Source organism: Pseudonaja textilis, chromosome 2 (assembly GCF_049901715.1).
Source record: "Pseudonaja textilis isolate UNSWEBS1 chromosome 2, rPseTex1.2, whole genome shotgun sequence".
Lineage (NCBI taxonomy): Eukaryota > Metazoa > Chordata > Lepidosauria > Squamata > Elapidae > Pseudonaja > Pseudonaja textilis.
In genome coordinates this window covers 218574481-218602082 of record NC_141991.1, presented here as the reverse complement: position 1 = coordinate 218602082, position 27602 = coordinate 218574481, and the positions used below count along the sequence as shown (strand labels likewise).

Sequence of the window (27602 nt, the reverse complement as noted above, 5' to 3'; positions counted from 1 at the left end):
CCAATAGCTGCCTGCATCTATGCAGTTATTTTGGTTTGTTTTGTTAATAGGGTTTTTGAAGATGTGAAAGTATCTTGGCGTGTGACTTTTAATCAAACCTCAGTTGTCCTGCAGAGTAATGGCACCAATCTGGCAAATGAACTGATAGCTGTCACAGGGGTTACCACTTGTAAGGCTGGCCAAATACAATGTATGGTTTCTATTGAAATCCAGCCTGATAATGTGAGTATTTATAATGAATTAGTCACCTCTCCTAACTTCTCTCCCATAACATATACTAGAATGTGGTCAAATGATGAGAAGCTGGAGAATATTCCATTTGCATTATCATAGTTCTGGGCTATTGGATATTCTCTTTTGTGATTTATGTGAGATTACAGCAGTGGGAATCTGTCCACTAATGAGGTTCTGTGTAGAAAATTGGAAAATTGTAGGATTTTAGACATTGCACTGATGCTTGTTTCTTTTTAAGTAGCATTTATATTCCAAAGTTCAATAATCTTTAGAGCTAACTGTAGACTGCATGTGAAGGACTTCCATTATATTTTTTTTAAAAAAATAAATAAATTCACAAATCCTGAAGAGAATTTTTCTATGTATTTAGAAAAAAAAGGAGAGTTATCAATTGTCCTTGAAACAAGATTGAAAAAACATAAAATTAATACAAGTTTTTCCACTGAAGAGCTCATTTATACATGTGTACTTTCCCAGAATGATTTTAATGATTCACAAACAAATTACATGAATGACAGCAGGATTTCTATCCAGATTCCAAGTAACTCTTGTTTTTATAAGGCCAAACATATAGTCCTATGATCTGGAAAGCTCACTGCACAAAATATAGCAAAATTACACTAGGGATAAATTTTTTAAAATATTAAATATGCCCTTTGATTGGAAAATGTGCAGTCATTTGATTGTTCATTTTGATTATCAGGTTGCTGAATCTGAGATATGTTTTTTTGTGGAACTCTATGATGTGGGGAAAGGAGCAGCTTTAAACGAGAGTGCCAGATTTGCACACATTACAGTTCCAGAGAGTGATTCTGTGCAGAAGGATCTCATCTACTTTGCTGTGGGGTCTCGTCTGGCTGTGGCCCATATGAAAACCACTTCAATTAAACTCCAAGTGATGAGAGATTCTGACACAGCATTTGCTATCTCAGTCGACTACGCAACTCAGGTAAGCTGGGCACGAGTATATCTTGCAATATATCTGGATGTCATCTGATATCATCAGATGTCAACTGATAAAATGAGCTGCAGCAGCTCACAATAACTAAAGCCTTTTAATAAAATTAAATTACCAGACTTCTGATTTTTCACATATATTTGGTGATGCCCTTATTTCTTCTCTAAAAAACTCTCATAAAAAGTATTTTCGTATTTATTCTTTGTTGAATAGTTGGAAGCTAAAATAGTGGTTTGTAATAGCCTGATAACTTTTTCTCTCTAGTTTACCTCTTTTATTCAAAGGGAAAAATAGTGCCCATTTGAAATTCCATAAATTCCATTGGAAAACAATAAGCTGTAGATTTTACCTAACAATGGCAATCCTTTGAAAACTTGGGGCACATATAGTTGATTTGGATTTAGGAGAAGTGGTTTCAAACTCTTCCAGCAAAGTTACTAATTTAAATGGCTATGAAATAGTCATTTGATGGCTGAGGATGTTCTATGAAGGAACAACAAAAATTGAAACATAATTATGCATTGGGGTGAATGAAATAACTGCAAGATTATTTTGTTCATAATAAGTGAAAGATTATTCTTCTGAGTTACACTGTGGACATTTGTCACTGTGGGTCAACTCCCTCTTTCTGAATTGGGTTATTTAGATTGCAAAAACCATATAATGGTTTTGTGCAGCCATTTATGATAGCGAATTCATTTTGGATTTCTATGATGGATTCTCCAGGTGACAATGTAGAACAGAATTAGAGTTTGTTAGAAACCTATAGTTTTCCTTTCTTACTTTAATTGAAGTTACTCTACCATTGACCATTGAACTCATCCTTGGGCCTTTGTGAATTAACTGCTTTTTACTTTTGCCAGTTCCACCACCCAGATAGAAGAGATGGTGTCTAATTTAAAATAACCAGGAGAAAAAATATTTTTTTTCTGCCAAGGACGAGGTTAGAACAGAATAGAATTTTTTATTAGCCAAGTGTGATTGAACAACAAGGAATTTGTCTTGGTGCAAATGCTCTCAGTGTACATTCATCAAGAGTCAAGAATCATAAGGTTACTAATAGTCATAGGGTACAATAAGCAATCAAATCATACTAGGAAACAGTCAATATAAATCGTAAGGATGCAAGCGACAAAGTTATAGTCATACAGTCAAAAGTGGGAGGGGATGGGTGATAAGGAGTGATGAGAAGATTAATAGTAATAGTAACTCAGACTTTGTAAATAGTTGGACAGTGTTGAGGAAATTATTTGTTTAGCAGAGTGATGGCGTTCGGGAAAAAAATGCCTTGTGTCTAGTTGTTCTGATGTGCAGTGCTCTATAGCATTGTTTTGAGGGTAGGAATTGAAACAGTTTATGTCTGTAAATATTTTCACAGCCCTCTTTTTGACTCATGCAGTATACAGGTCCTCAATGGAAGGCAGATTAATAGTAATTGCTTTACTACCAACAGTGGTGTTGTTTAACTGAAACCTGGGATATGGATTAAAGACTGACAAGCTAGTACAGTTTTTAGTGGTTTATTTTTAATACACTAATATTTCTAAGAATTATTGTAGTACTGAGAAAGAATTAAATCTGGATTCAAATAAAATATGAAAATGTGATAATACCCAAACTTGCAAACAATAGAATGGACAGAAATATTATATTACATAGGCATTTTTGGGGATTCATTTCTTTTAAGCATTCCTGTGTTATTCTAAATCTTTTTATACTTACAAAATCAAGGATAATTAGTAGATAATCAGTTGAATCAGTTGAATCGGTAAGGTACCCATTCAGCAAGATATCTCTCCCTACATCTTTCTATGTGTTGCACTAATATTTTGGTATGTTATCTTCCATCATTATCATTGTGAGGCCTTTTCATTTTGCTATCACGATTGGTTCTCTAAGTGTTAGATTTTCTCCTTCAGTCTGATCTTAACTCTCAGATCTTTGTGGGTCTTAGATAACATTAGTTATTAATCTTTGGGGTTTTCTTCAATCTTATCTGTATTTCATATACCCATCAATAGAGCCAGAGTGGACACTTGACATAATGATCAGGCCATATACTTTCAATGCTCTTGTGTTTCTTTTGTCAAGAATTGAAAGAGTTGCCATTTTAATAAATTGCAGAAATAAATTTTATTAACGCTCCCGCATTTACTTCTTCACAAGCAAATGCAAAACACTGCATAACCGTAGGGGCAATTCTATGGCAAGTGTGCTCTTTCTGGATTCCTCTTTGGAGATATATTGTCACATCTTCCATGGTTTCCCACAGGGGAAATAACTGAACAAAAAGATAAATACTGTGGCTTGGAATCTTTATTAAGGCTTTAGACCAGGGGTGTCAAACTTGCAATGACACGTCATGTCATGTATCACAATGTTTTTTTCCCTTCACTTAATTGGGGGTGGGCATGGCCAGCATGTGATGCATCCGGGCCATGAGTTTGATACCCCTGCTTTAGACTATATATACATGCATGCATGCATACATACATACATACATACATATATATTTTGAGGTTTTCGTGGGTATTTGTATGTGGATCTTTGGTTATTTGGGTTTTCTCCCGCATAAAATTGGAAGTATTTTGGTGACATTTCGACAAAATCTCATTCATCATCTTCAGGCTTGTGTCTTCGGCTTTGTGCTTCTCGGAGTAATGTGAGCTTACAGCTGCTTTTTCCTTTTAACTGCCAGTGGGGGTGCGACTTGACTGGGCGGGGGCTTAGCTGTGTTCTGATTGAGTGGGGATGTGTTCTCATTGGTTGGCAGCCTGGCTGTGATCTGATTGGTTGGGGGGTTGGCTGTTTTCTGATTGGCTGGGGGTGTGTTCTGTTCAGGTGGGGGCTTGGCTGTGCTCAGGCTAGTCTTGGTTGCTGGGGAATTTTAGCTGGTGAGCTATGATCCTGTTGTTTGGCTTCACATTTGTGGTCGTGCGACATGTTCATGTTGGGCATCAGTTCGCTTCATGTATGGGTTGGAGGGGTTTGATGCGGGTAGTGGGACACTACCCTAGGACACACCATCTACCAGAAGAAAACACGTACAAGCTGCTATCTACATGCACTCTCACACCACCACCCAGGACAGATCAATTCCGTAGCCGAGACACTCATCTCCAGAACAAAATGCTTAGCTGACGAACAACACCTAAAAACCGAACTACACACTCTCACTAACGTACTAACAGCCAATGGATTCCAAAGAAAGAAGATTACCCACCTAATCCAAAAACAAACCCCAACCAAAATCCCAGACAGAGAACAAGAGAATGGCAAAGCCCTCCTCCCATATATAAAAGGCACTACAGACAAAATCAGCAAGATCCTCCAAAAACACAACATTAAGACAGCATTCTGCACAAACAGAAAAATATCCACCATCCTAAGAAACCCTAAAGACAGAATCGTGTTAGAAAACCAAGGAGTATACGAAATCCCATGCACCGCCTGTCTCACCACATACATCGGACAAACCAACAGAAGAATTAGTGCACGCATTGAAGAACACAAGAATTCAATCAAAAAAGAAGAACCGACCTCTTCCCTGGTCCAGCAGCTCAAAACCACAGGACATGAGATTGACTTTAAAAATACCAGAACTATTGCCAAAACCAAACACTTCAACAACAGAATAAACAGAGAAGCCATAGAGATAGAAAAACGCCCACACAGCATGAATAAACGAGATGATACCTCCCACCTACCAGCCATTTGGAAACCCACCCTCATTAGCAAACGAGTACCTAAGATGAAGAATGACACCAGACCCACACCCACGAGGGCCACACAAGATGATACCACCACACTTCCACGTAGAAAGCAGACTCACACCCACACAGATGATGAGACACGACCACGGACCAGAAGCCGTATCGCAGCTGCATCACTACCCGCTTCAAATCCCTCCTGATTACTCCGAGAAGCACAAAGCCAAAGACACAAGCCTGAAGATGATGACTGAGACTTCATCGAAACGTCGCCTAGATACTTCCAATTTTATGTGAGAGAAAACCTGAATAACCAAAGATCCACATACAAATACCCGCGAAAACCCCAGAAAATATATATATATTTGTTTTCTTAAGTTTTCGCGGGTACTTACATGTATGTTATTCAGCTTTGTTTGAACACAATACAGAAGCCTGATGATGGCAGATGAGATTCTGGTGAAACGTTGCTACAACTTTAAAAGCACAACTACAATGACGTGGGAAAATACCCGAACAAAGCTGAATAACACACACACACACACACACACACACACACACACACACACACAAAATCTCAATGGTGGGATTCAAATTTTTTTACTACCGGTTCTGTGGGCATGGCTTGGTGGGCGTGGCAGGGGAAGGATACTATAAAATCTCCAGTCAGAGGTGGTATTTGCTGGTTTTTCGAACTACTCAAAATTTTCGCTACCGGTTCTCCAGAACTGGTCAGAACCTGCTGAATACCACCTCTGATATGTGTGTGTATATATGTGTGTGTGCGCGCGTGCGTGTGTGTGTGTGTGTGTGTGTTGACTATGTAACTAATAATTACTATGTAACGTATTTTATTTTATAGGTTTATAAAATATGGTTCCAGGCTTCTTTTGCCTACTGAAGGACAAATAATTTAAAAACTACAAACATATCATCTAGGTCTCAGTTTCAGTCTTCATCTTTTGCCTGCCCAAAGTGATGGCTAAAGCAGTTCACTTTACTTTTGGAAGACTTCTCCTTCAAATTAATACTGTTCTGTTAATGAAAGCAGAGGGTTACCTGGTTCCTCAATCATTTTACCAATGATAGTGGACAATTTAAAGTTTTGAAAATTCTCTCACTTGATGATACACACTTTTTGCCAAAATACATCTGAACTAAGTATATGGGATTCTAGAACACAGTGTTACAGAGTTTCTATTAGTTACTGAAGTCTTTAGAAATGTTAGTGGTTTGAAACATAATTTCTTACCTAGACATTGATTTCCTTACTTTCAGGAGCTGTTGAGACCTGAACCTTTTGGTCGCGTAGTCATATCTCCTGCCATCTCTGGACAAGATTTTATTGCATCTGAAGGAACATTATCTTTTGAACCTGGACAGAAAAATGTTCTACTGAGTATAATACTGAACCCAAAGAATGGATATCTGAATTTATTTCCTAAACGCTTCCAAGTTACTCTGTTCAATCCTACAGATGGTGCCAGAATTGATAGCATCTATGGTATTGCCAACATCACCATCGTCTCTGATTCAAACTCCCAAGCAATCTGGAGTTTGACCGATCAGCTGTTTCAGCCACTTGATGATATTATTTTGAACACAATCCTCCAGCATCTAAATATCAAAATAGTCACAGAAAATACAGAAGAGCAACTTGCTGCTGTGATGTATATCATAGATAAGGTCTGTATCTAGTTCTCCCTTCTGCAATAATTAAAGATTTCTTAGAATTGGGAAATCTTAATCTTATTTTTTTCTCTGAGAGATGAAGCCAGAATAGTAAAAGCTTTGACCCAATGATTGCTTTGTTTCTAAAAATATAAATTTGTGTGTATTATTGTACATAGGATCCATAAGCAGTATTTGTTCACTTAGATGAATGTTACTCATCCAAATGTTTAACTGAACTGAAGTGGAATGAGTGGATGATATACAATGTCAGTGTTAAATTCCAATACATTGATCATGACATAAACTATCTTCACTATGTATTCAAGATTAGTCCTCCATAAAGTTTTAGATATAGCTATTATGCAAGAGAAGAGCTCCATTGAAATCAATGGCACTTACTCTCAATGTTTATTAAGGATGTTTTTATGTTTCAAATGCTTAATTCATCAATTATCCCAGCATAAGAAAATCAAGCCACTGAACATTTTTAAAAATATTTCCTTCTCAAGGTAATATCTGAAGGAGAAATACAGGCTCTCACTGATCGAAACAGAAATCTTTTGTATGAAATCCTCTGTGCACTAGCTAATCCCAAACGCAAGGATACTCGAGGCTATAGCTTCCTTGTAGATATTACAGAGAAATTTGCTTTTTCTCTTCCTGTTGGTGAAAAGTGTGGGTCACAAGGTGAAAGGTATGGCATTTTCTACATATGTACTGAGCACATGTTAAAGTGAGGTAAATGTTAAAGATTATTTGCAGGTCTGTGTATGTATCTTGGTATGAAAGTAAGCAAATAGTTTGAGATGTCTCATATCCTATGAAGTGAATCCTTTAGCACTCAAGATCAGGATTACATTTTTTTTAATTTCACACAAGAGTTGAACTAAAATCTGAATACATTACTAATGAGTTAATATTTGCTATATTATTCATTTTATTGCTGATGAGCCAATACAACTATGAACAGGCATGAGCATCTACTGCACATTTTTCAATGCAGATAATAATTTTCTAATTACTTAGCTTGTTGTTACTGTTCTTTTTTAACAGAGGTAAAACTTTCCTTGACCATTGCCCTTATATTGTAATCTCATCACATCACTGGTATCCACAACAAATCAATGGGCATAGATTTGATGGAAAAGATGGGGATTTCATTAGAGTTCCTGACCATTTGTTAGAAGTTTCTGCTTCATCCCATTCTAACGATGCAACCTGTAGGTTCATTCAAGTCACTGAATATAGTAGCCAGCAATGGTTTACAGCAGATGGTAGAGGAATTGCCCTAAAAAATAAGGTAATCTGTTAAACTATCTATTAGACTAATATCCTGTGAGTTTTGTTTCCATTAGAAATATCAAAGTTCCGTATGTAGTTTGCCCAATCATCTTACATCCAAGTACTCAATTTTTTAATTTTACTACTCTTATAAGACATTGTTTTTGTTTCATTTTTGTGATTGCTTTTGTTTCATTTAGGACATATTGGATTTAAACATATTTTAATGTAATTTCATCTGAGTCAACCATATTATTAGCAGACTTCCATTTTCTAGCTTTAATGGTTTCTCATAGTTCACAACATCAGCTACATGATTTGGACATAGAAAGTAGTAGGAATATTTGCTTACAGTTGGCAAACAAATGTGATTTGTGTAGAATATCCTGGTTTCTCCTGCTATACATTGATTCTCATTATTTGTATAATGGCTTTTCATTGTCTCATTGCCTGTGATAGCATTCTGGGCCTGTCTTAGTGTAGCAAGACAATCTACTGCAGGAATCTGTACATCCGTTACACAAATGATTAGGGAGTCATTTCTTTCTACTGACCTAGCTATCAGATTTTATAACCCAAGCTGCTCTGTTAGAGACACATTTATGAACCTTATGTAAGATAAGATGAAAACTACTATTGAGGAAATGCTAGAATCTGATTTTGAGCTCCATGAGCAAGTCTGACTGATGGTGTGGATTTTTAATGAGACTTATAGATGAAGATCTATTGACTATCTTAAAATATTTTACTGGAAAAAATCAATTGATTTGTACAATTTAGGATGATGCAGTGCTGCAAATTCAAAAGAAAATACATGATTCAGAACACTCATCGGAATGCACCTGTCAGGAATACCTTAAAACATCTGTGTTTTCTGGATTTGCATAGCTGATCTCTACAGCTGTCATGCTAGCCTAAGAAAAGACACATTTGGTTTAAGGTGTTTCTGACAAATGGCATATGGATGTCACCAATATCTTGAAACACATTCCTTCCTTGGAATTCAAAGTGCTACCCAGCCTTAACAGAATTATTTTGATACTCATATTTTATGCATGTTTATTCAGAGCTGCTGTTTACTTCAAGGAAAATCCACGTAGAGATGTATGTATATAACTGTAGCAACAAAAACTTATATGAATGTAAAAGGATGCCATCAACAGTTTTTATACATGAGGCTACCATTGAAAACTCTTTGGAAGCTGCATCTGATTAAACATGAGGCAGCTTGGATTATCATGGACATATCAAAGTTTGGTTATGTAACATCTTCATGGCTACAGCTTTGTTGGCTATGTGGGACACAACAGTGGTGGGAGCCATCTCCTGGGAGGATGAGTCTGCCTACTGAGATGAGGTGGACCAGTTGCTTTTGTGGTGTGGAGACAATAACTTGGTTCTCAACACCAATAAGACCAAGAAGCTTACAGTGGACTATAGAAGGAACAGATCAGACATCCAGCCCTTGCTTATCAATGGAGACCGAGTGGAGCAAGTAACCAGTTTTAAGTTTCTGGGTGTTACCATACAAGAGGACCTGACCTGGGGTACTCACATTGCAGCACTGGTCAAAAGGGCCCAACAGAGATTATATTACCTGAGACTTCTCAGAAAACAACAATTGAATGAAAAACTGCTGGTGACCTTCTACCGCTGCACCACAGAGAGTATCTTAATTTATTGCACCTCTTTATGGTTTGCCAATTGCAAAGTGGCAGATAGGACAGCACTCCAGAGGGTTAATGTCATTGCCCAGAAGATCATTGGTTGCCCTCTCCCCTCTTTGGAAGAGCTTTATAGCTCCTGCTGCCTTAAGAAAGTTCAAAACATTCTCAAAGATCCATCTCACCCTGGGCACCCTTTTTTTGAACTATTACCATCTGGCAGATGATACAGGATAATAAAAACAAGGACAAATAGGCTGCAAAACAGTTTCTATCCCCAGGCAGTAATTCTATTGAATTCTATTGTATAGTGCAATATTAATGCAATACCAGGGATTTTCAATTCAATGTATAGAATATGAAGGATGTGTATTGTTTATTTTCAGTCATAATGTACACTGAAGATGGTATTTAATTTTGTTGTATGAGGTGCAATGACAATAAACTAAACTAAACTGTCAGTTTCCAAATGTAATTTGTGGTGCTGGCTGACACTTTTCAAAAACCATATGTAACTTAAGGCCTCAGGAGCTGCCTGCTGTAAGGGGAATCACCTTATCTAGTAAGATCAGGGAGAGGAAGGTACGTTAAGAAAATGCCATCTTCAGGGATCTCATTCTCAAATCATCTCAGTAATGTCCCTCCTCATTTTGGAATAACCTCTTCACAGGACTGTTACATCTCTGTTAATTTCAAAGAGCATTAAACAGCTCTTATAGACTAGATGGAATATTGACTGTCCATATAGCGTGAATTCTTTTTATTGTTGGAAGAATTTTTCTTGTTTTTTTTTTTATTTCTAGGTTTTTAATCTTAATAATAAAAAGAAGTGGTAAGCTACCCAGTAAATTATTAAATAAATAAATTGTTTAAATTATATGGTTTAACATTTGCTTAATTTATATATCTCTTAAGATTCTGAAGATCGCATTCTTAAAACAAGTTAATATTAAGGACAACTGGTTCTGTACTGTGGCATCCATAAGATATGGATTCAAATCCTCTTGTCATGTTGTCTGCAATGGAATTTGGGCCTCTTTTTTAGAAGGCAAATACAAGGCTAAATGATATCTCTTCAGAAGAGCAAATCTTTGCATGATGAAGTTATAGTCACTGTATCTTAGGAAGGATAAGGGGGAAGTATTTCAAACTGATACCTATTAGAGAATTGGTATCTTTTCAGGAGTTACTGAGGGTCTGCTTGGAATAAGATATATTTGAATATTTAGTGCAAAATAAGAAACAAGTATAAAATAAAAATCAGGAATGTTTTAAAAGCAAAAGATGTCTATCTTTCCTATTTCAGGTTTTTTCGATGAGCTTGAAGAGACAGAGTCCAGTTCAGCTAAAAGATAATAATGAGGTCATCTACCGGATTTATTCAACAGACAGTCATATAATTCCTCATAAGTCTTTGTGTCTTGTTTGGAATCAGATTGCTGAAAGGTACATTTCTAATTCTTTGTGTGTGTGTCTATCACACGAACACATACATCTATTAGTTATGTGCTGCTGTGTGGATTTAAAGTGAAAGTGGGTAGCTTCATAGAGGGTGTGAGTGTACTCACTGCATCTGTTGGTACTTCTTTAAAGAAGCTGAGCCTTTTCCTGGACTCATACAATTGTCAGAGTTCCAAGAAAATATGGAGGTGCTGACAGGGTGATACAAGTTTATTAGAATATATAATGTCTTCCTCTTTATGTGTTCCAAATGTTGAACAACCGCCTTCTACATGGTGAGTATATAGATTTAGAGAAAGATGGAGTTTCATTAATAAAACACAATCAAGTTTTTGCTTTGGTCTGAAAACATACATCTAGACATGTAATGGTTCCTGTATATAGTGATTTATATACTTTGTAAATCCTGATCAAGATTTGACATATTGATCCAATTAAATTCTATATGTTTGGGTTAACCTGTGGGGCATTGGTTGATAACCTACTGAGAAAATCTGTTTTAGGCTTCTCAGAAGTCTCCTACACCTCACAAAACTACATTTTCCCATAAAGTTTGGCATCTATCTGGTTAAATTCTAAATTTTGTCTTGAGTTTAGGTTCCTTGTGGCCAATCATGTATTCTAGCTAATAAATTCCGCAAAACAAGTAACTTATTCTGATTTACAAAAGCATTTTGGTTCTGTTATAGACCAACACAATTCTTATAATGTTTGTTCACATTTTGTGACATTAGGAAATAACAAATTAACTGCCAATATTTGTTCCCTCTGTAGTTGGCTGTCTAATGCTCAATTCTGTAAGCTGATGGATGATTCCTCCAATTACGTGGAATGTTCTTGTTCACACATGTCAGTTTATGCAGCTAGTGCACAGACAGAGAGCTTCTCTTCTTACAATGAAGCTTTCTTTTCTTCTGGTTTCATCAGTATTTCTGGTCAGTTATGTAACAGTATTGTTATTGATTTATGTACTGATTTAAAAAGATAATATTGGAAGTTCTTTCAGAAAATCACTATGTCAGTAAGGAATATTAGGAAAGTTTTGAGCGCTATTTCAGACATGCACAGTGAAGATGCTGACTTTCATTTTTTTACTACAAATTCTTTTTGCTTTTAAAAGATGATAAGAGAATGGACTCCTACAATTCCAATCCTTCCTTGGATCTTTCAAAATAATTGTGTGATTATTTGAAACTTCACCAAAATAAATTGTATTTAATGATAATATCCTCAAAGAAGATCTTATCTTTATTAAAAGAAAACTGCAAATACAAGATTTTATGCTTACTTAGGGTATTAGCCAAGGAAGTCTCAGTTGATATATCTTATTTCAGCTAATTAGAATTCACTTCTATCTAAGTAGCTAAAAAATGGATAACCTTTGCCCAAAGATTACTGCTCAAATTTCTGATTTTATTTCTATATACTTAGGACAGATTCACACATACTTTAGTTACGATATTTAATATTTAGATGTTTGTCTAAGATAATTATATTTGATAAATGTAATATATTCTAGAAGGACAATAGTATTAAAGTGATTGAAATTCATTAAAAACTTGGAATTTGTTTAGTTATTATACCACTGTCCTTCCAGAAGTAGCTGAATAGCTTATTAAATTAAACACTTCTGTGATTATATAGTTACTTCAATATATAGTCATACAGGTTATGAATTCCAGAAGAGAAATTTTCTACAAGGTATATTTGAGTGCAATAAAAGTACTTTAAAACAGGAGAAGTTAAGAACATAAATATCCACATAACTCCAAGTGGGGGCAGCAATGATTAACATCACAGTTTTTCAACTTAAACTCTGCCTCTTTTATGCTTGTGCTGTGACATTGCTTTGTGGCATTATGGCCTTCTAGTACATCATGACCTCAGGTTGTTACCATTTGGACAAAATCTTGTCTTGCTGTGCATAAATTGAACTGCAATTTGTGAAATGAACTGACTCATTTGGCTGATTGAGTAATTGAATTCTACTGTTGTTTGGTTAAAACAGGCTTCATCTTGGCTATATTTTCATATTTCTTATGTACCAGAACATCAATGTTTGCTGCTAAACTCCTGACTCATATGATGGTTGCCTGCTTGGGTACTCAGGTAGGAACATGTTTAATTTAATGTAAAGCTTTCTACAGCCACATGTACTTGTTTATACCCAATTTCATCTATTCCAATCCCCTGCTTAAGCAGGAGACTGTGCCATTCTAGACAAATGGCTCTTCAATCACTTCTCAAAAACCTTCAGTGATGGAGCAACCACAGCTTCTGGAGGAAAGCCACTCTACTGGTTAATTATCTATATACAGAAATTCCTTATGTAAATAGAAAACCTCTCACCTACACATTTCAAAAATGAATTTGCCCTAGATCAGTTTCCAGAGGTAAATGCAATTGTTTGTTGGAGTCACATTTCCCAATGTTTAAAACAGGAACATTTTCTAACATTGTGCCCAAACTCAGTGATATTCACATGGAAAAAGCAAGGAGAAAACCACAGGAACAATATCTTTCTAATCAGAAGAAGAATGAGCAGTTGGTGCATGTGCTGTATACCTTTGAGCATACTACCAAACATTTCTGTCTAGTGTCAAAAGTGCTATTTAAAATACAATTTCTGAAATTCTTCAGGCTCAGTACAATCATTTCCTTATTTAGGTAGGTTTCATAGATATTAGCTATCAAAACCAGCAGATGGCAGTGCAACCTTTCCCCTGGTATATTAGAACTCTATTTTCCTAGTGAAATGTTTGATTGAGGCAATAGATGGAATGCTACTTTTCAAGGGCTTAATTGTTCCTTAAGACTAAGTAAGTTGGTTAAATTGTCCAAAACATCAGCTTAGGACTATAAGGTTTTTGTGCCTATTAATTTGATTGTGGATGAACAAAGGCTAATTATCCCATAGATTGTAAATTCTCCTTTATTTGAATTCTAATGTGGATAGATTTTTGTGTCTTCTCTATGCTTCTTCAAGCTTGCATACTTAAGAGAAGATGGTTTATAATAGCTTAGTAAGCTCATCAACTTCATTTTCTAATTTTGAGTTATTAACATTATATGAATATCATCTGAAATAAACAGCTCTGCTTATTTAGTATTTTTACCATAATGGTCCATTTGTTTACAGTTTTGGAGCTGATACCAGTGCAAAAGCATGCCACTTGTAAACATGCCTTTCTATAAGGGGCATGGAAGAAACAAGAAAATAATGCAAAATAATTCAATACACCTCCCTGAGTTTGTTTGTTCACACACATACACACACAAAATCTGTTTTATGTTGGATTTTCTATTTATTTATTCTTCACATTTCTGCAGCTACCTATTTCACAAAACAAATTATTCTGGGCAGCATGCAACAGAATTAAGAAAATAATATGCAAATAACAACAACTATTATTATTTAAAACATTAAAAACTGAAAAAACAGCTAAAAATAACGGGCAAGGTATGTCAATAATGTTTAGACAGTTTAATTAAATGATGGTATCAGAAACTGTTAGAAAACCTAACGGAATATAAATGTTTAACATTTCTATTGCCCAGTTGGTTACCAGATGTATTGGTTTGTAAGAATAAACTTAAGAGACAGGAGGAAGAAACACAACCTAAACAAGAGCCTGAGAAGAGAAATCTAAATCTAATGGAAGGATGGGGTAGAGAAAACAGCCAAGAACTGACCCTCTCTAGTTCTCTGGAAAATAAAGGGGGCATATTTTCTGTTACTGTAACTTATACAATATAGTTTTCAAGGTTTGGGTTTCTTGTTTGGATTACCTCAAAAGGCAGACATCGTGTGACATGGTAGACATGAGAATGGAGGGATGTTTGCATTATCTGTCTTTTTCTATGTTTATTTTTCAAAAACTACAATGAGATCTCTATATTTAGATATTTTCTTGAATTTATCTAACTGTTTTTCAAACCTGAAGCTGGCACAGAGATGTGTGAATGTTGAGACTTTGGGGGAGTCGATCCCATTATTGTTTTATTGCTTCTAGGTTTTTGGTAAAATACCATACTATTTTTTTTGATCTGTACAATATTAAGATTTCCAACTCTCAGCAAATGTTCTCAATGAAAGTTGGCATTTTAATGGGAAGAGGGAAAAGGGGAGTCCAAAGTCTCATTCGCTGCTTATAGTAACCTGGGTTTATTAAGTAATTATTACACAGAATGCAAAGATACAATAAAGAAATAAATAAGGAAAGCACTTATTGAATGTTGAAAGGTCCGAACATTTTGTTACAACAGGATATTATGTGGCATTTACATAACACCTTATTTTCAGCCAATTTTTTAATACATCTTTCTATCCTACTGGGAAAGAGTATGAAATGTAAACATCCTGAACTTAACTGCTGTGAAGAATTTTCTGCTGTGAGTTTTTTTTGTTTTGTTTTGTTTTGCCTTTTTCAAAGGGGCACTTTGTCCCTTCAACAGAAGTGCTTACCTTGGCTCTTTCCCATATTTTATGTCCTCAGTTTTAATATGTGCACTCAGAACTGGTTGCTAGAACACTGTTGCATACTCATTACCATAAATTCTAACAACTGTTCCTTAAAACTTCATCTATATATTGTTATTCTATTACTTCATTTAATGTAATTAGAAGAATTCATGGTATTTCCATTGAAACTTATTGCAATTTATAAGAGATAACATTTTGATGAAAAAAAATTCTAAATATGATAATGAGAAGTGTAGATAATTTTCAGTGGAAAACTATACTACTGCAGATTGATTTCATTGTTTTTCAAAGTTTTGAATGGCCAGTACTGTCTCACTGCTTGATTGTAGATCTCTTTTTTATCTTTGATTAATTTTTATCATAATAAACTGAAAAAACAACAACAAAACTTGCAAAGGTAATGGAAAGGGGGTTGTTTTATATGTAATAGCAATATACTCTTCCTCAAAATTTCTGTTGCTGTTAGAATTTTCTGTACTGGAGGTTTCAAAATTGACTGGACAACCAGTTGACTGGGATGGTATAAGATCTCTTGTTTTGAGGTGGTGGGGGTTGGACTAGAAGACCTCTAAAGTGCCTTCCAGCCTTATAATTCTATGTTCTATATAAGTTTCAGATATAGTGTGCACAATTTACAGGTAGTCTTACAACTTTGACTTACAACTTACAGCTGTTAACAGTGGCTTCCAAAAAAAATCAGTTGCAGCTTAATTTGGTCATACAACTGTCACCTATGTGCCATAGTCATGTGATTGCAATTTGAACACTTTGCAGCAGCTCACATTTATGACTGGTTGCAGCATCCCATGGTCATGTGATGACAGTTTCTGATGGTTTTGCCAGTTTCTAGTAAAAAAAAAATCATTGAGCTGGATTTGTACTTATAACCGCATGACTTGACTTACAACCATAGTGATGCAACTTACAACTGCGGTAAAAATGACTGTAAAATTGAAGCTCACATCATTACTTGATTTATACCTACAATGACATACAAAGGAAATTCTGATCCCAACTTTGTTTGTAAATCGAGGACTACCTGTATAATTTAGCCACTGAATAAAAATTGCACCCAGTGGGTAATGCAGTTCAGACTTATTCATTCCCAGACAGCTTACTCAATCAACTATGAAATCAGTAGTACTTAATTCAGTCATGTGTAACAAAGGTTTCACTGACATCAGTGTGTCTGCCCTAAATATGACTAAATTTGGATCCAATCCATCTGTCCATAGTTACATGAAGTCAGACATCTTTGGAGATCAAGCATGCAGAATACCATGTTTTCCTATAATTCCTTCAAGTTGTTATTCTGCATAGTAAATTCAGATGCCACTGTCTATAATTTTTACTGATTACAGCCAATCCTTTAAAGCAACTAACACATAACTATAATCTATAAACTCTATTGGTTAGAACCATTTAATATTTTAATCAGCAAAAAATAAGAGGTCAACTCTTTCTATGCAAATGTCATACAGTAATAGATCAGAAGCAATGAGTTAGCAATATGTGCGCACATTTAGTTTTATACACACACACACACACACACACACACACACACATACACACAAAATTGATAGATTTTTGAAGCCTAATTAATAAAGACTGTGTGCAGGAAATCAAATTTCAGTGATAAAATTAGAAATCCGATACAATTAATTTCAAATGATCAGTTTTTATTCTTCTTGCTTAACAGAATTATTCCTGTTGTCAAAATATCAAACATAGACATATGTCGTGAGCAAAAGTAATTCTTATTTTCTTAATATAGTATTCAGTGAAAAGAAAATGACTGAAAACATTAAGGCAGCTTAAACATTTTTATTTATATTTTATATTATATTTTTGGTTACATGAACTATGGTGACTGAAATTATTAGTAACTTGTGTTTTGCATTAATGGTGCTTCAGCCACCAATGTTTTTTTTAAAGTTGCTTAACCAGAAACAATGAACTGTAACTGGGTCCTGTGCTAAATATTTGGCCAAGTTTGCAGACGATACTGAAGTATTATTCTGGGTGATAAAATCCAAAGGTGATTGTGCTCCAGAGAAATCTCCTTAAACTGGGTAATGAATACTCAGGTAAATTCCATCCATTTAAGAAAGTATAAAACAATACACATTAACTCTCCCCCTATCCCATTTGTCTTATTTAGTGATGTTGGCATAATTGTCTGTTAGTAATTAAAAAAAACCAAAAAACACATTGGCATCATCAGAGAAGATGTTGACTCAGTGTGTGGCAGCTGTGAGAAAGGAAAATTCCACTCTGTGGATTATTCAGGAGGGAATTGAAAACAAAGTTGGCATTACAGCAAGGCTGTTATTTAAATCAATGGCATGTCTACAGCTAAAGAGCCATTCTTAGTGCCATATTTGAAACAGGTGCAATAAAGGTGCAAAAGAGCAATAAAGGACTACCCAAATGATGTGACCAGGGGAACTCAAGGCTACAATATTTGGAACTCTAACTTGAAGAAAGGCAGTGGATTCCTGACCACATTGTAAATCACATATATTCTGAAGAAAGTGGACAGGAAGAAATTTTCCTTAAAATACTGGACTTGGTGCCAGACAGTGAGGCTGATTCACAATGGACAGAAGAAAGCACTTCCTCTTATAGCACATAATTAGTATTTAGTATTAGTATTTATTTAATTGTCAATCGCACTTCCTCTTATAGCACATAATTAGTATTTAGTATTAGTATTTATTTAATTGTCAATCGCTTACAAGATACAGGTATAAGAATATATACAGTTTTGAATACATGAGACAGATACTTAAAAAGAAAAAGAAAAAAACAATAGGACAGGGATGGTAGGCACGATTGGTGCGCTTATGCAGGCCCCCTACAGACCTCTAAGGAAAGGGGTGAGGTCAATAATAGACAGTCTAAGGTTAAAGTTTTTGGGGTTTGGGAAGAAACTACAGAGTCAGGGAGAGTATTCCAGACATTGACCACTCTGTTGCTGAAGTCGTATTTTCTGCAGTCAAGTTTGGTGCGATTAACCTTAAGTTAATTAACCTGTATAATTCATGCTGATGGCCTCTAACTAACATGATTTTAAAGAGGTATTAAATACATTTAATACAGGTCTATAAAAAGGTTTCACCCTCAGAGACTCAGTGCTGCTTCTAGATAGGGCATAGCAGACCTTTGAGTATCAATTTCAGGAAATAACAGTAGGTGAGGGATAGATTTCAACTCCTGCTTATAAGCTATCCAGAGACAGTTGCTGGATACTGCGAAAAATAAAATGCTAGGTGAAGTCAGGTTTTGGCCTGATCTAATAAGGGTTTTTTTTTAAAGTCTCATGTAGAAATGTGTATGGGGGTATGTATGGATGTATGTACATGTATATACCTATATGTACCTATAGTTTCTTAAACTTTGGTTACTTCGTCTTAACTGTAAATCATTTTATAAAGATGGCCTTTGAAAACAGTCCTTTTGGTTTTATTTTTTAAATGTCACCTCTACCAAAAATATGTGCTTCTTTTCATTTTTTTTAAATAACTGTATATGCCACCATATAAGTGATGTTTTCAGTTCTTACCATTGGAGCAGTGATAAATATATATTTAGGCCTGAATTAGGTCATGTGATGTCCACTTGCCCACTGCTTGCGTGTAACAATCCTCTCTCCCTCCCCACACCACCCGCTGGTCCGCAAAGCCAGAAAGATTGTGGAACTCTGATTTAGAAAGTGGTTACTGGATCAATCTTTACATTCACTTGATATCCAGTTCCAACTAAATAGGAGCAAATAGCATGTACTCCAGAACTTTTTATGATTTGATTGTTTTCCAATTCATCCTATTTGTTGCTACTATAAGAGAAATGTAGCTTGTAGCATTTGCCTCCAAGGAGGTAAAAATGAAAAAGTGCAGTCTCTCTCTCTCTCTCTCTCTTCCTCCCTCCCTCCCTCCCTCTCTCTGCAGTCAGTAAACAAGAATTACTTGTACTTAATAAAGCCTCAGCACCTACTGATTAAAAAAAAAAAAAAACCTAAATAGGATTGGTCGTAGTTAGGGTTTTGAGAAGGGGAGTCACTAGCAATTCTGAGGCTATAATCCAGAGTGGGAAGTTGAAAAAGCTTCCAAAATAATAAAACCAGTGGCAAACTACTTCTGTAGTATTGCTAAAAAAAATGAAATGAATATGGATATACTGAGGTTAAGGATATCCTTACAACACTTCATTATTTATAATGATTAGGGACCTGGAGGCTAAAACATAAAGAACGGCTGCTGGAATTTGGTATGTCTAGTTTAATGAAAAGAAGGACTAGAGGTGACATGATAGCAGTGTTCCAGTATCTCAGGGGTTGCCACAAAGAAGAGGGAATCAAGCTATTCTCCAAAGCCCCTGAAGGCAGGTCAAGAAGCAGTGGGTGGAAACTAATCAAGGAGAGAAGCAATCTAGAACCAAGAAGAAATTTCCTGACAGTTAGAACAATTAACCAGCGGAACAAATTGTCTCCAGAAGTTGTGAATTCTCCAACACTGGAATTTTTAAAGAAGAGATTGGACAACCATTTGTCTGAAATGGGGTGGGGTTTCTTGCCCGAGTAGTGGGTTGGACTAGAAGATCTCCAAGCTTCCTTCCAAGTCTGTTCTGTTCTATTCTTTTGAAATAAATTATTGGTTTTCATAATAAATTAACTGTTATAGAATTTTAGCTTGATGCCTAACATGGTTTCTTCCTTGTCTTCCTCTGTGGATGACAGTGTTCATCATGAAAGTATACAGCTAATATTCTCAGGGTGATAATTACTGTGAATTGTTTGGATCCTGCCTAAACTAAGTGTTCTAAGTCACTGCACGTACAAACATAATTGTACATTCTTACCTGATGTAATTAAAATTGAACACCAATATTTTAGAATTAAGGAGGGGAAAATCCATTAAAAGTTGGGTTGCAGTTCCCGGAAGGTTCTGATTTGCTCATTATATCTCCTTATTTATTTATTATTATTCTAATTTTTTTAGGAAATAAAAGAAGAATTAATAACAAATACAAATAAAGCAGCATTGAGTAATTTATATTGCCGGAAATGAAGTTAGTCTGTTACATGTGTTTTCTTGTTGTAAATAGGTCCAATTAGTGCACTCTTAATGATATTGTTTAAGCACTCATTAAATGAGGCATAATTTAATGGGCTCATATTAGTTAAAACCATCATTATAGTATTACTATGAGAAGGTTGCAATCTTGTATTTTTCCATATACTCTGCCTATTTCTGGTTTTCTTAAATGTTCAGAAACATCTGATCCAGCTAACACAAATGCTGTAATTTCATGTTCTCATTATGTTTTTAAATATTTAACATTCTAATTGTGAAAGTTCATTTGTTTCTCTGATTTATTGGCCTTTTGTAATTATTATGTAAATTTCCTAGATCATTCTTAGGCTGACAGAATTCCACTATATTCTTTGTTTTTCTTGAGAAGTATTTTTTCTTTGAGTATATTTTAAAATATGCTACATGTTACTATCCAAATTGTATTATTGTGTATTTATAATTGTATTTAATTAATTTATTTTCTACTTTAAAAAATATCAGGAAGTTCTATTAGTCATTGGCTATAAAATAAGTAAGCCAGACCATTATAGTGAATGTTCCTTACTTTTACTGGAATTTTGGGACTGGAAGTAATGACTCCTAATGAGTAAAAATATTCCCATTGTAATTAGTGTGAATAAAACATTGTTTTGTAAGTGGGAAAACCATATGTCTCTTATTAGAAAGTTTTATTCAGCATTGTACCACTGAAGGCACTGGAATAAATCATGTATTAATCTTTCAATGAATATCTCAGAATTATGGACTGGGTTTGACAGTTATTTGAATGTGTCCAAAGGTTTGGGTACACCCAAAAGACTTTTCTATGTAGATATCAATTCTAAACTGTCATACCATATATTGTTGCCATATATTGTTGCAAGTCAAGACAGAAATGTCTTGGCTTCATTGTTTTCTTCCAAGAATTGTTAAAAACTATGAACTTTTTATAAAATCATATGCATAAATATAAATTTAAACGATTTGCTTGTCCTTCCTTCCTTCCTTCCTTCCTTCCTTCCTTCCTTCCTTCCTTCCTTCCTTCCTTCCTTCCTTCCTTCCTTCCTTCCTTCCTTCCTTCCTTCCTCTTCCTCCTCCCCCTCCGGCACTGTCTCTAAAAAGAGAAAGAAAAATTCTAACAACCGTTAATCTAGTAGTTTCTATACTGAAATTTGGCTCCATCTAAAAATGAATTATTTTTATTTATTTATTTTGTCAAAAGTTTACAATGCACTAGAAATAAGAATAAACATAAGTTTAAATATAAGAAATAGGAACTAATAATTGGGGACAATAGGACAGGGATGGTAGGCACAATTGTGCGCTTATGCATGCCCCTTACAGACCTATTAGGAATAGGGTGAAGTCAATAGGGGTTAGTTTGAGGGTAAAGAAGTGGGGGTTTGAGTAGGTGACAACAGAATCAGGTAGTGAGTTTCAGACATTGACCACTCTGTTACTGAAATCATACTTCCTGCAGTCAAGTTTGGGGTGGTTTACATTAAATTTATATCTGTTGTGTGCTCTTGTGCTGTTGTGGTTAAAGCTGAAATATTCATTAACTGGTAAGATGTTATAACATATGATTTTATGTACTATGCTTAAGTCCAATCTTAGCCAGCGTAGTTCAAGGTTGTCTATGCCTAGAATCTCAAGTCAGGTGGTGTAGGGTATTCTGTTGCGAACAGAGGAATGTAGTGCTCTTCTGGTAAAATACTGTTGGACTCGCTCAATTGTATTTATGCCTGATATACAGTTAAGATTCCAGGCAGCAGAGCTGAATTCAAGTATTGTTGTAGTAAAGGTTTTTAATACCCTAGTTTGCAAATCAGTATTACCAGAGGAGAAACTTCATAAAATTAAATTTACAACTCTTAAAGCCTTTTTGGTAATACTGTTGCAGTGAGCTTTGGCACTTAGGTCATTCGATATGAGAACTCCAAGGTCCTTGACAGAGTGATGGTCATCTACAAGGCCATATCTGCATAGCTTGTATTTGGTATATAGATTTTTTTTTAACCAATGTGTAGGACAGAGCATGGGTTGGTGGAGATTTGGAGTTGCCAACTGTTAGACCATTCAGACACATAATCAAGGTCTTTTTGAAGGATGGTAGCATGGTGGTGTTGAATAGTTTTACGTCATCAGCGAAGAGTTGCTAATCAGTTGCTAATAAGGTGATCACCAAGGTCATTTATATAGAGTGTAAAGATTGTGGGACGCTAGAACGCGCCCTTGGGGGACACCGCTGATAACTGGTGCAAAGTCTGATACGGCATTTCCTATTTTTAGTATTTGTTGCTTGTTTGATAGGAAGGCAGTAATCCACGTGTGAAGGGATCCAGAAATGCCATAAGAATTTAATTTTATTAGTAGTTTGTCATGTACCACTGAGTCAAAGGCTTTGCAGAAGTCAATGTAAATTACATTTATTTCTTTACCTTGGTCAAGTAGTGTAGTCCATATGTTTTTGCAGTGTAGAAGTTGCAAATTGCAGGACAATTTTTTCTGAAACCAAATTGTTTATTGGAGAGTAAGTTGTTTGACTCTAGGTGGAAGGTAATGCATTTATTAATAATTGATTTCATAACTTTGCACATGACACAACACAATGAGATTGGTCTGTAGTTTTCAACCAGGCAGAGATCACCTTTTTTGAAAATCGGGATGACTGTTGCTAAAGACCATAGATTTGGTAAGGAGCTGGTTCTGAATGATATATCATATATTATGCTTAGGAGTTCTGCTATGGTAGTGGAGAGCTTTTTTAAGAAAAATGCACATAAGCCATCGAGGCCAATAGATAAGGATGTTTTTAGGTGGCATAGTACATTTTCTATGTTATCTTTAGTAAAGTCAATTTGTAGATTGTTGCAGTGAGTTGTTGTACGATTAGGAAATGTGGGGCATGAGCCATTACTGTTTACAAAAACTGAACTGAAGAACGTGTTGAAGAGGTTTGCCTTAATGGCTTCATCGCTATAGTCTTTCTCATTAGGACCTTTTAGGGGTGGGACGGTTTTTGAGTCTTTAAGTTTGGTGTTTACAAAGTTATAGAAGGCATGGGTGGATTTTGTGTGTAGAAGATTTTCCTCTTGCTTGTAGTGATAATTGATGCATTCTGCCTTTATCTGTTGGCATAAAGTGTTGTATCGGTTTTTAAAGTTAGCTACATATTTAATTTTAAAATAAGGATTTTTTTTAGATTGAAGTTTTTTATTATTTGGGGTAAATTGTTTTTTTTGTTTGTTTGTTTTTGGGGGTTACTAATGGAACATATAGTTTAATGACTCTTTCAAGTTCAAGCAAGAAGGCATTATAATGTTCTGAAGTGTTACAGCCAGAAAACAGAATGTGCCAATCAAGAGATGATTAATTGGCAGCTATGAATTCATAATTGGCTTTTTTAAAATTGTATTTTGGAGATCCATCATTATAATTGCTTTGTCTGATAGTCTGATGGGAGATGAACAAATAGCTTTCAGCTCCTGAGGTACCACACAGAATTGGGTTAAGAGAAGTTCTTAATTTTGAGCTTCTTGTCATGATACAGTTAATAAAGTAGTCCTCAATTTATAGCTGTTATTTACTGACTGTTCGAAATTATAACTGCATTGAAAAAGTGACTTATTACTGGTGTTCACACTTACAAGTATTGCTGCATTCCTATGGTCACATGATCAAAATTCAGGCACTTGACAACTGGTATATATTTATAAAATTTGCATATCCTGGAGTCATATGATCACCATTTGTAACCCTCACAACTGACTTTCAACAAGCAAAGTTAATGAGGGAAGCCGGATTCATTTAATGATCACATGATTCACTTAATAGCTGTAGCAAAAAAAAGTTTTAAATGGGGCTTATCAACTGCCTTGCTTAACAATGGAAATTTTGGGCTCAACTGGAGTTGTAAATTAAAGATTACCTGTAATTAGATTTAAAATAGATGCATTAATGTTGATATGCTTGAAAGAATATTTGATGAAATGCAGAAAGATGCTGAATAGCTTAGGAAAAGAATGTTCAAGTGTTTCAAAAGGATCAAGTATCTTCAGGTAAAAAACACAACAACATCCAAGCCAATCACTTGCTGTGGGTGGACCAATATAATATAATAGGTCCTGTCTCTCTGCAGTGGATGGTGGCATCAGAGAGTCTCATTGTAACCAGGGCTTGACCATGACAAGTAGAAACACCAAAAGCTCCCTCAATTTCAGATCACATACTCAATGCTCCAACAGAAACACCACATCCAGTGTGTGACACTGTTCTGTGGATAACCTGGGACAGATCATATATAAAATAACAAATGTCAGTCTTACCCCTTAGATACTGACTATTAATGTATTATCATGTAAGCTTCAGATGAAAGGAGAATATTCCTGAGAAGAAAGTTATATATTTGTTCAGCTGTTGTGGTTGGAGGGAAAATGTGAAAGAAATGAGAGACAGAATAGTGACAAATAACGAAGTTGTTAGGTATGACATAAACTTGTACTAGTATACTAGTTTACATTATGTAGTGTGATAAAAAGACATGGTATCTCTTTAATCTATGAAAAACTGTTATATTTTCTAATATTTTCCATTTTAACTGTTTTATAATGAAATCAGACTTAACAATTTTTTTGATGGATAACTACTTTGGGATCAGTGATAAAGAAATTTAACATATTTTGTAATATATTTGTCATATATCTTTATTCATATACATATTTAACTGAATTCCTTTGATCTTTGAAAATATCGAAGGAACAGAGTCTGTCGCTCTAATTGTGTTGTTTAAAGAATTTACAAATTTAATTTTTTACAGTTGTGTAGTCAGGAAGTATTTACAAGAATTTGTTACAAATCTAACATCAGTAAAGGTATTTATTATACTTATTATCAGATTCAACTGAAAACTATAGGAGAAGGACTATTTATACTAAGAGGAATTTTGAACAAGTACATATCTTGGTGATCATGAAGTTATTAACACAAGTGGTCTGAAAAGAACTGAAGCTGATGTCAGCCTATTGATAGTCACCCAGAAAATCACTTAACATCCTCTATTTTATAGACAGCAAGGTGACTCAGTAATTAAGACACTGGGGCTTGTCAGCTGGAAAGCTGGTAGCCCAGGTTTGAGATCCAAGTGCCACATGATGGGGTGAGTTCCTGTCTTCTCCCCAGCTTCTGACAACCTAACAGTTCAAAAACATGCAAATGAGAGTAGATAAATAGATACCACTTTGGTGGGTAGGTAACAGCGCTCTGTGACATCATGCTGGCCCCATGACCAGGGAAATGTCTTTGGCTCAATGGCCTTGAAACTGAGATGAGCACAGCCCCCTATAGTCAACAACAACTAGAGTAGTAAAATCCCCAGTGACTCCTTTACCTTAATCTTTTATCTCCCTTTTATTGTGTCTTGATTTTCACTATTTACATTATGTGCAGCTTCCTCTAGTAGAATCCAAAAATCAGATAATATTACAGTTTTTAAAAACATTATGCTGAACAGTGCATAGAAACTGTTGTTGCCTGGAGGACTTAACAAACAAATAAACAAACAAACAATGAGAGGTAGTGGAAGAGATTGAGTGTCATAGTCATATATTGAAGCAAGCTTTCTTTTAATTCTTCACTTTATAGAAAACCTTGTTTAGAGCTGAATCCCTCATACTATTCTGTAACCCAGGATCTTTTGTTCTGGTTGAGCAATTCCTGTTTAAACAAGTTCAAGATAGGATAAGGGAATGTGGTATATGTGAAAGAAAATCCTGTTTAATTCAGTGGGTCTTGCTTACTAGCTGAACTGAAATGCATAAATAAACAAAGTCACTTTGCATGCTTTTCTGAAATCATTTTCCCCAACATTACCTAAAGTGTAATTTAATGAATTCACACATTAAAAAAAAATAACCTTGTGATGAACTCCTGTTTGTTGAACTTAGTTAACCAAAGATTATAAAAACTGAATAAAAGAATGTGCTAAGGCCAGCTAAAATATCTTTTTAATGTCATGTTGTTAATATTTTGCAGTTGATGTGATTTTCTAAGTTGTGAATCACTATGCAGGGGGCATCCCAAAATTTCTTGTTAAAGCTGTAATCCTTCCCATGGCATAATTTTTGCATTCTTAACTGCAACCATATTTAAATCCACAATACCCTTTTTGGTCTGCTTATAGGTATAGCTTTGTTATACTAGTTGTAGATGATAAGATACTGTGTGAACAAAAGATAAAGCAAGAATCTTAAGTAATGGATAAGACTCCATATCATTTGAATAATAATAATAATAATAATAAAGTACATGTAAATATAGGAATACCTCAATCATCTAACTATAGGGGGGAATTTAACCAAAATTACTCTATGCAATAGTTGATTTTGCATAACAAAAGATGACTGATAAGCAATGATAGACATTGAAAATATAGTTGTAAATATGTAATTCTCAGCTCTCTATTTGCTGAGTTAATGAAGAAATTCACTAATGAAAGAAAATGCAGTTTCTCACGTTCATGGATTCTCCTTATTTCAAAGATGAAAAAGTATCTTTTACATGCCTTTTAAAATAATTGGAGAATATTTATGTATAGGATATGCAGCAGCCAATGTTATTGAAAATAATGCTAAGAATATTGTTTAGGACTTACAAGTGTGTATTTCCTGCCATTTCCTCCTAGGCTGTTGATGGTCTTCAATTTATTGATTTATTTATTTTTCTTCCAGTAAATTAACAACAGAGTTCAGTAAATGCTCCTAGCCATCATAATATCCCTATGGCCACCACACATATGTTCCATCTTTACATATCTCTGCTCAAATGGGTTTCTTTCCCATTCTATGTCCTCTGTATTGCAATAATTTTATTTGCTTAAAAAAATACAAATTGGCAACATATGAGTTTTGGAACAAAGCTGCAGAATTTGGTTAATGCTATTTCTTTCTTTCTATGAACCCAAATTCTCAATTCATCATTGCCACAAATTTCTGTGGACTACGGAAGAAGAATGAATGATAGAAATGTCCCCTTTACTAGAAGCAACACTGATCCAATATCAAG

The 27602-nt window shown here is 35.1% G+C and overlaps 1 protein-coding gene across 5 annotated transcripts in view; it reads left to right on the top strand.

Moving 5' to 3' along the window:
• Positions 1-27602, top strand: part of ADGRV1 (adhesion G protein-coupled receptor V1) — a 238932-nt gene that overhangs the window by 120277 nt on the left and 91053 nt on the right. For 3 of the 5 annotated variants that reach the window (XM_087927064.1, XM_087927062.1, XM_087927063.1), the window contains 8 exons: positions 51-222; positions 938-1183; positions 6181-6588; positions 7086-7270; positions 7630-7876; positions 10828-10967; positions 11757-11917; positions 12991-13091. In XM_087927064.1, the coding sequence (XP_087783190.1) occupies positions 51-222; positions 938-1183; positions 6181-6588; positions 7086-7270; positions 7630-7876; positions 10828-10967; positions 11757-11917; positions 12991-13091 (1660 nt within the window). Of the gene's footprint in view, positions 1-50; positions 223-937; positions 1184-6180; positions 6589-7085; positions 7271-7629; positions 7877-10827; positions 10968-11114; positions 11208-11756; positions 11918-12990; positions 13092-27602 lie in introns of those variants that run through there. The other 2 variants (XM_087927065.1, XM_087927066.1) reach the window with 2 other exon arrangements.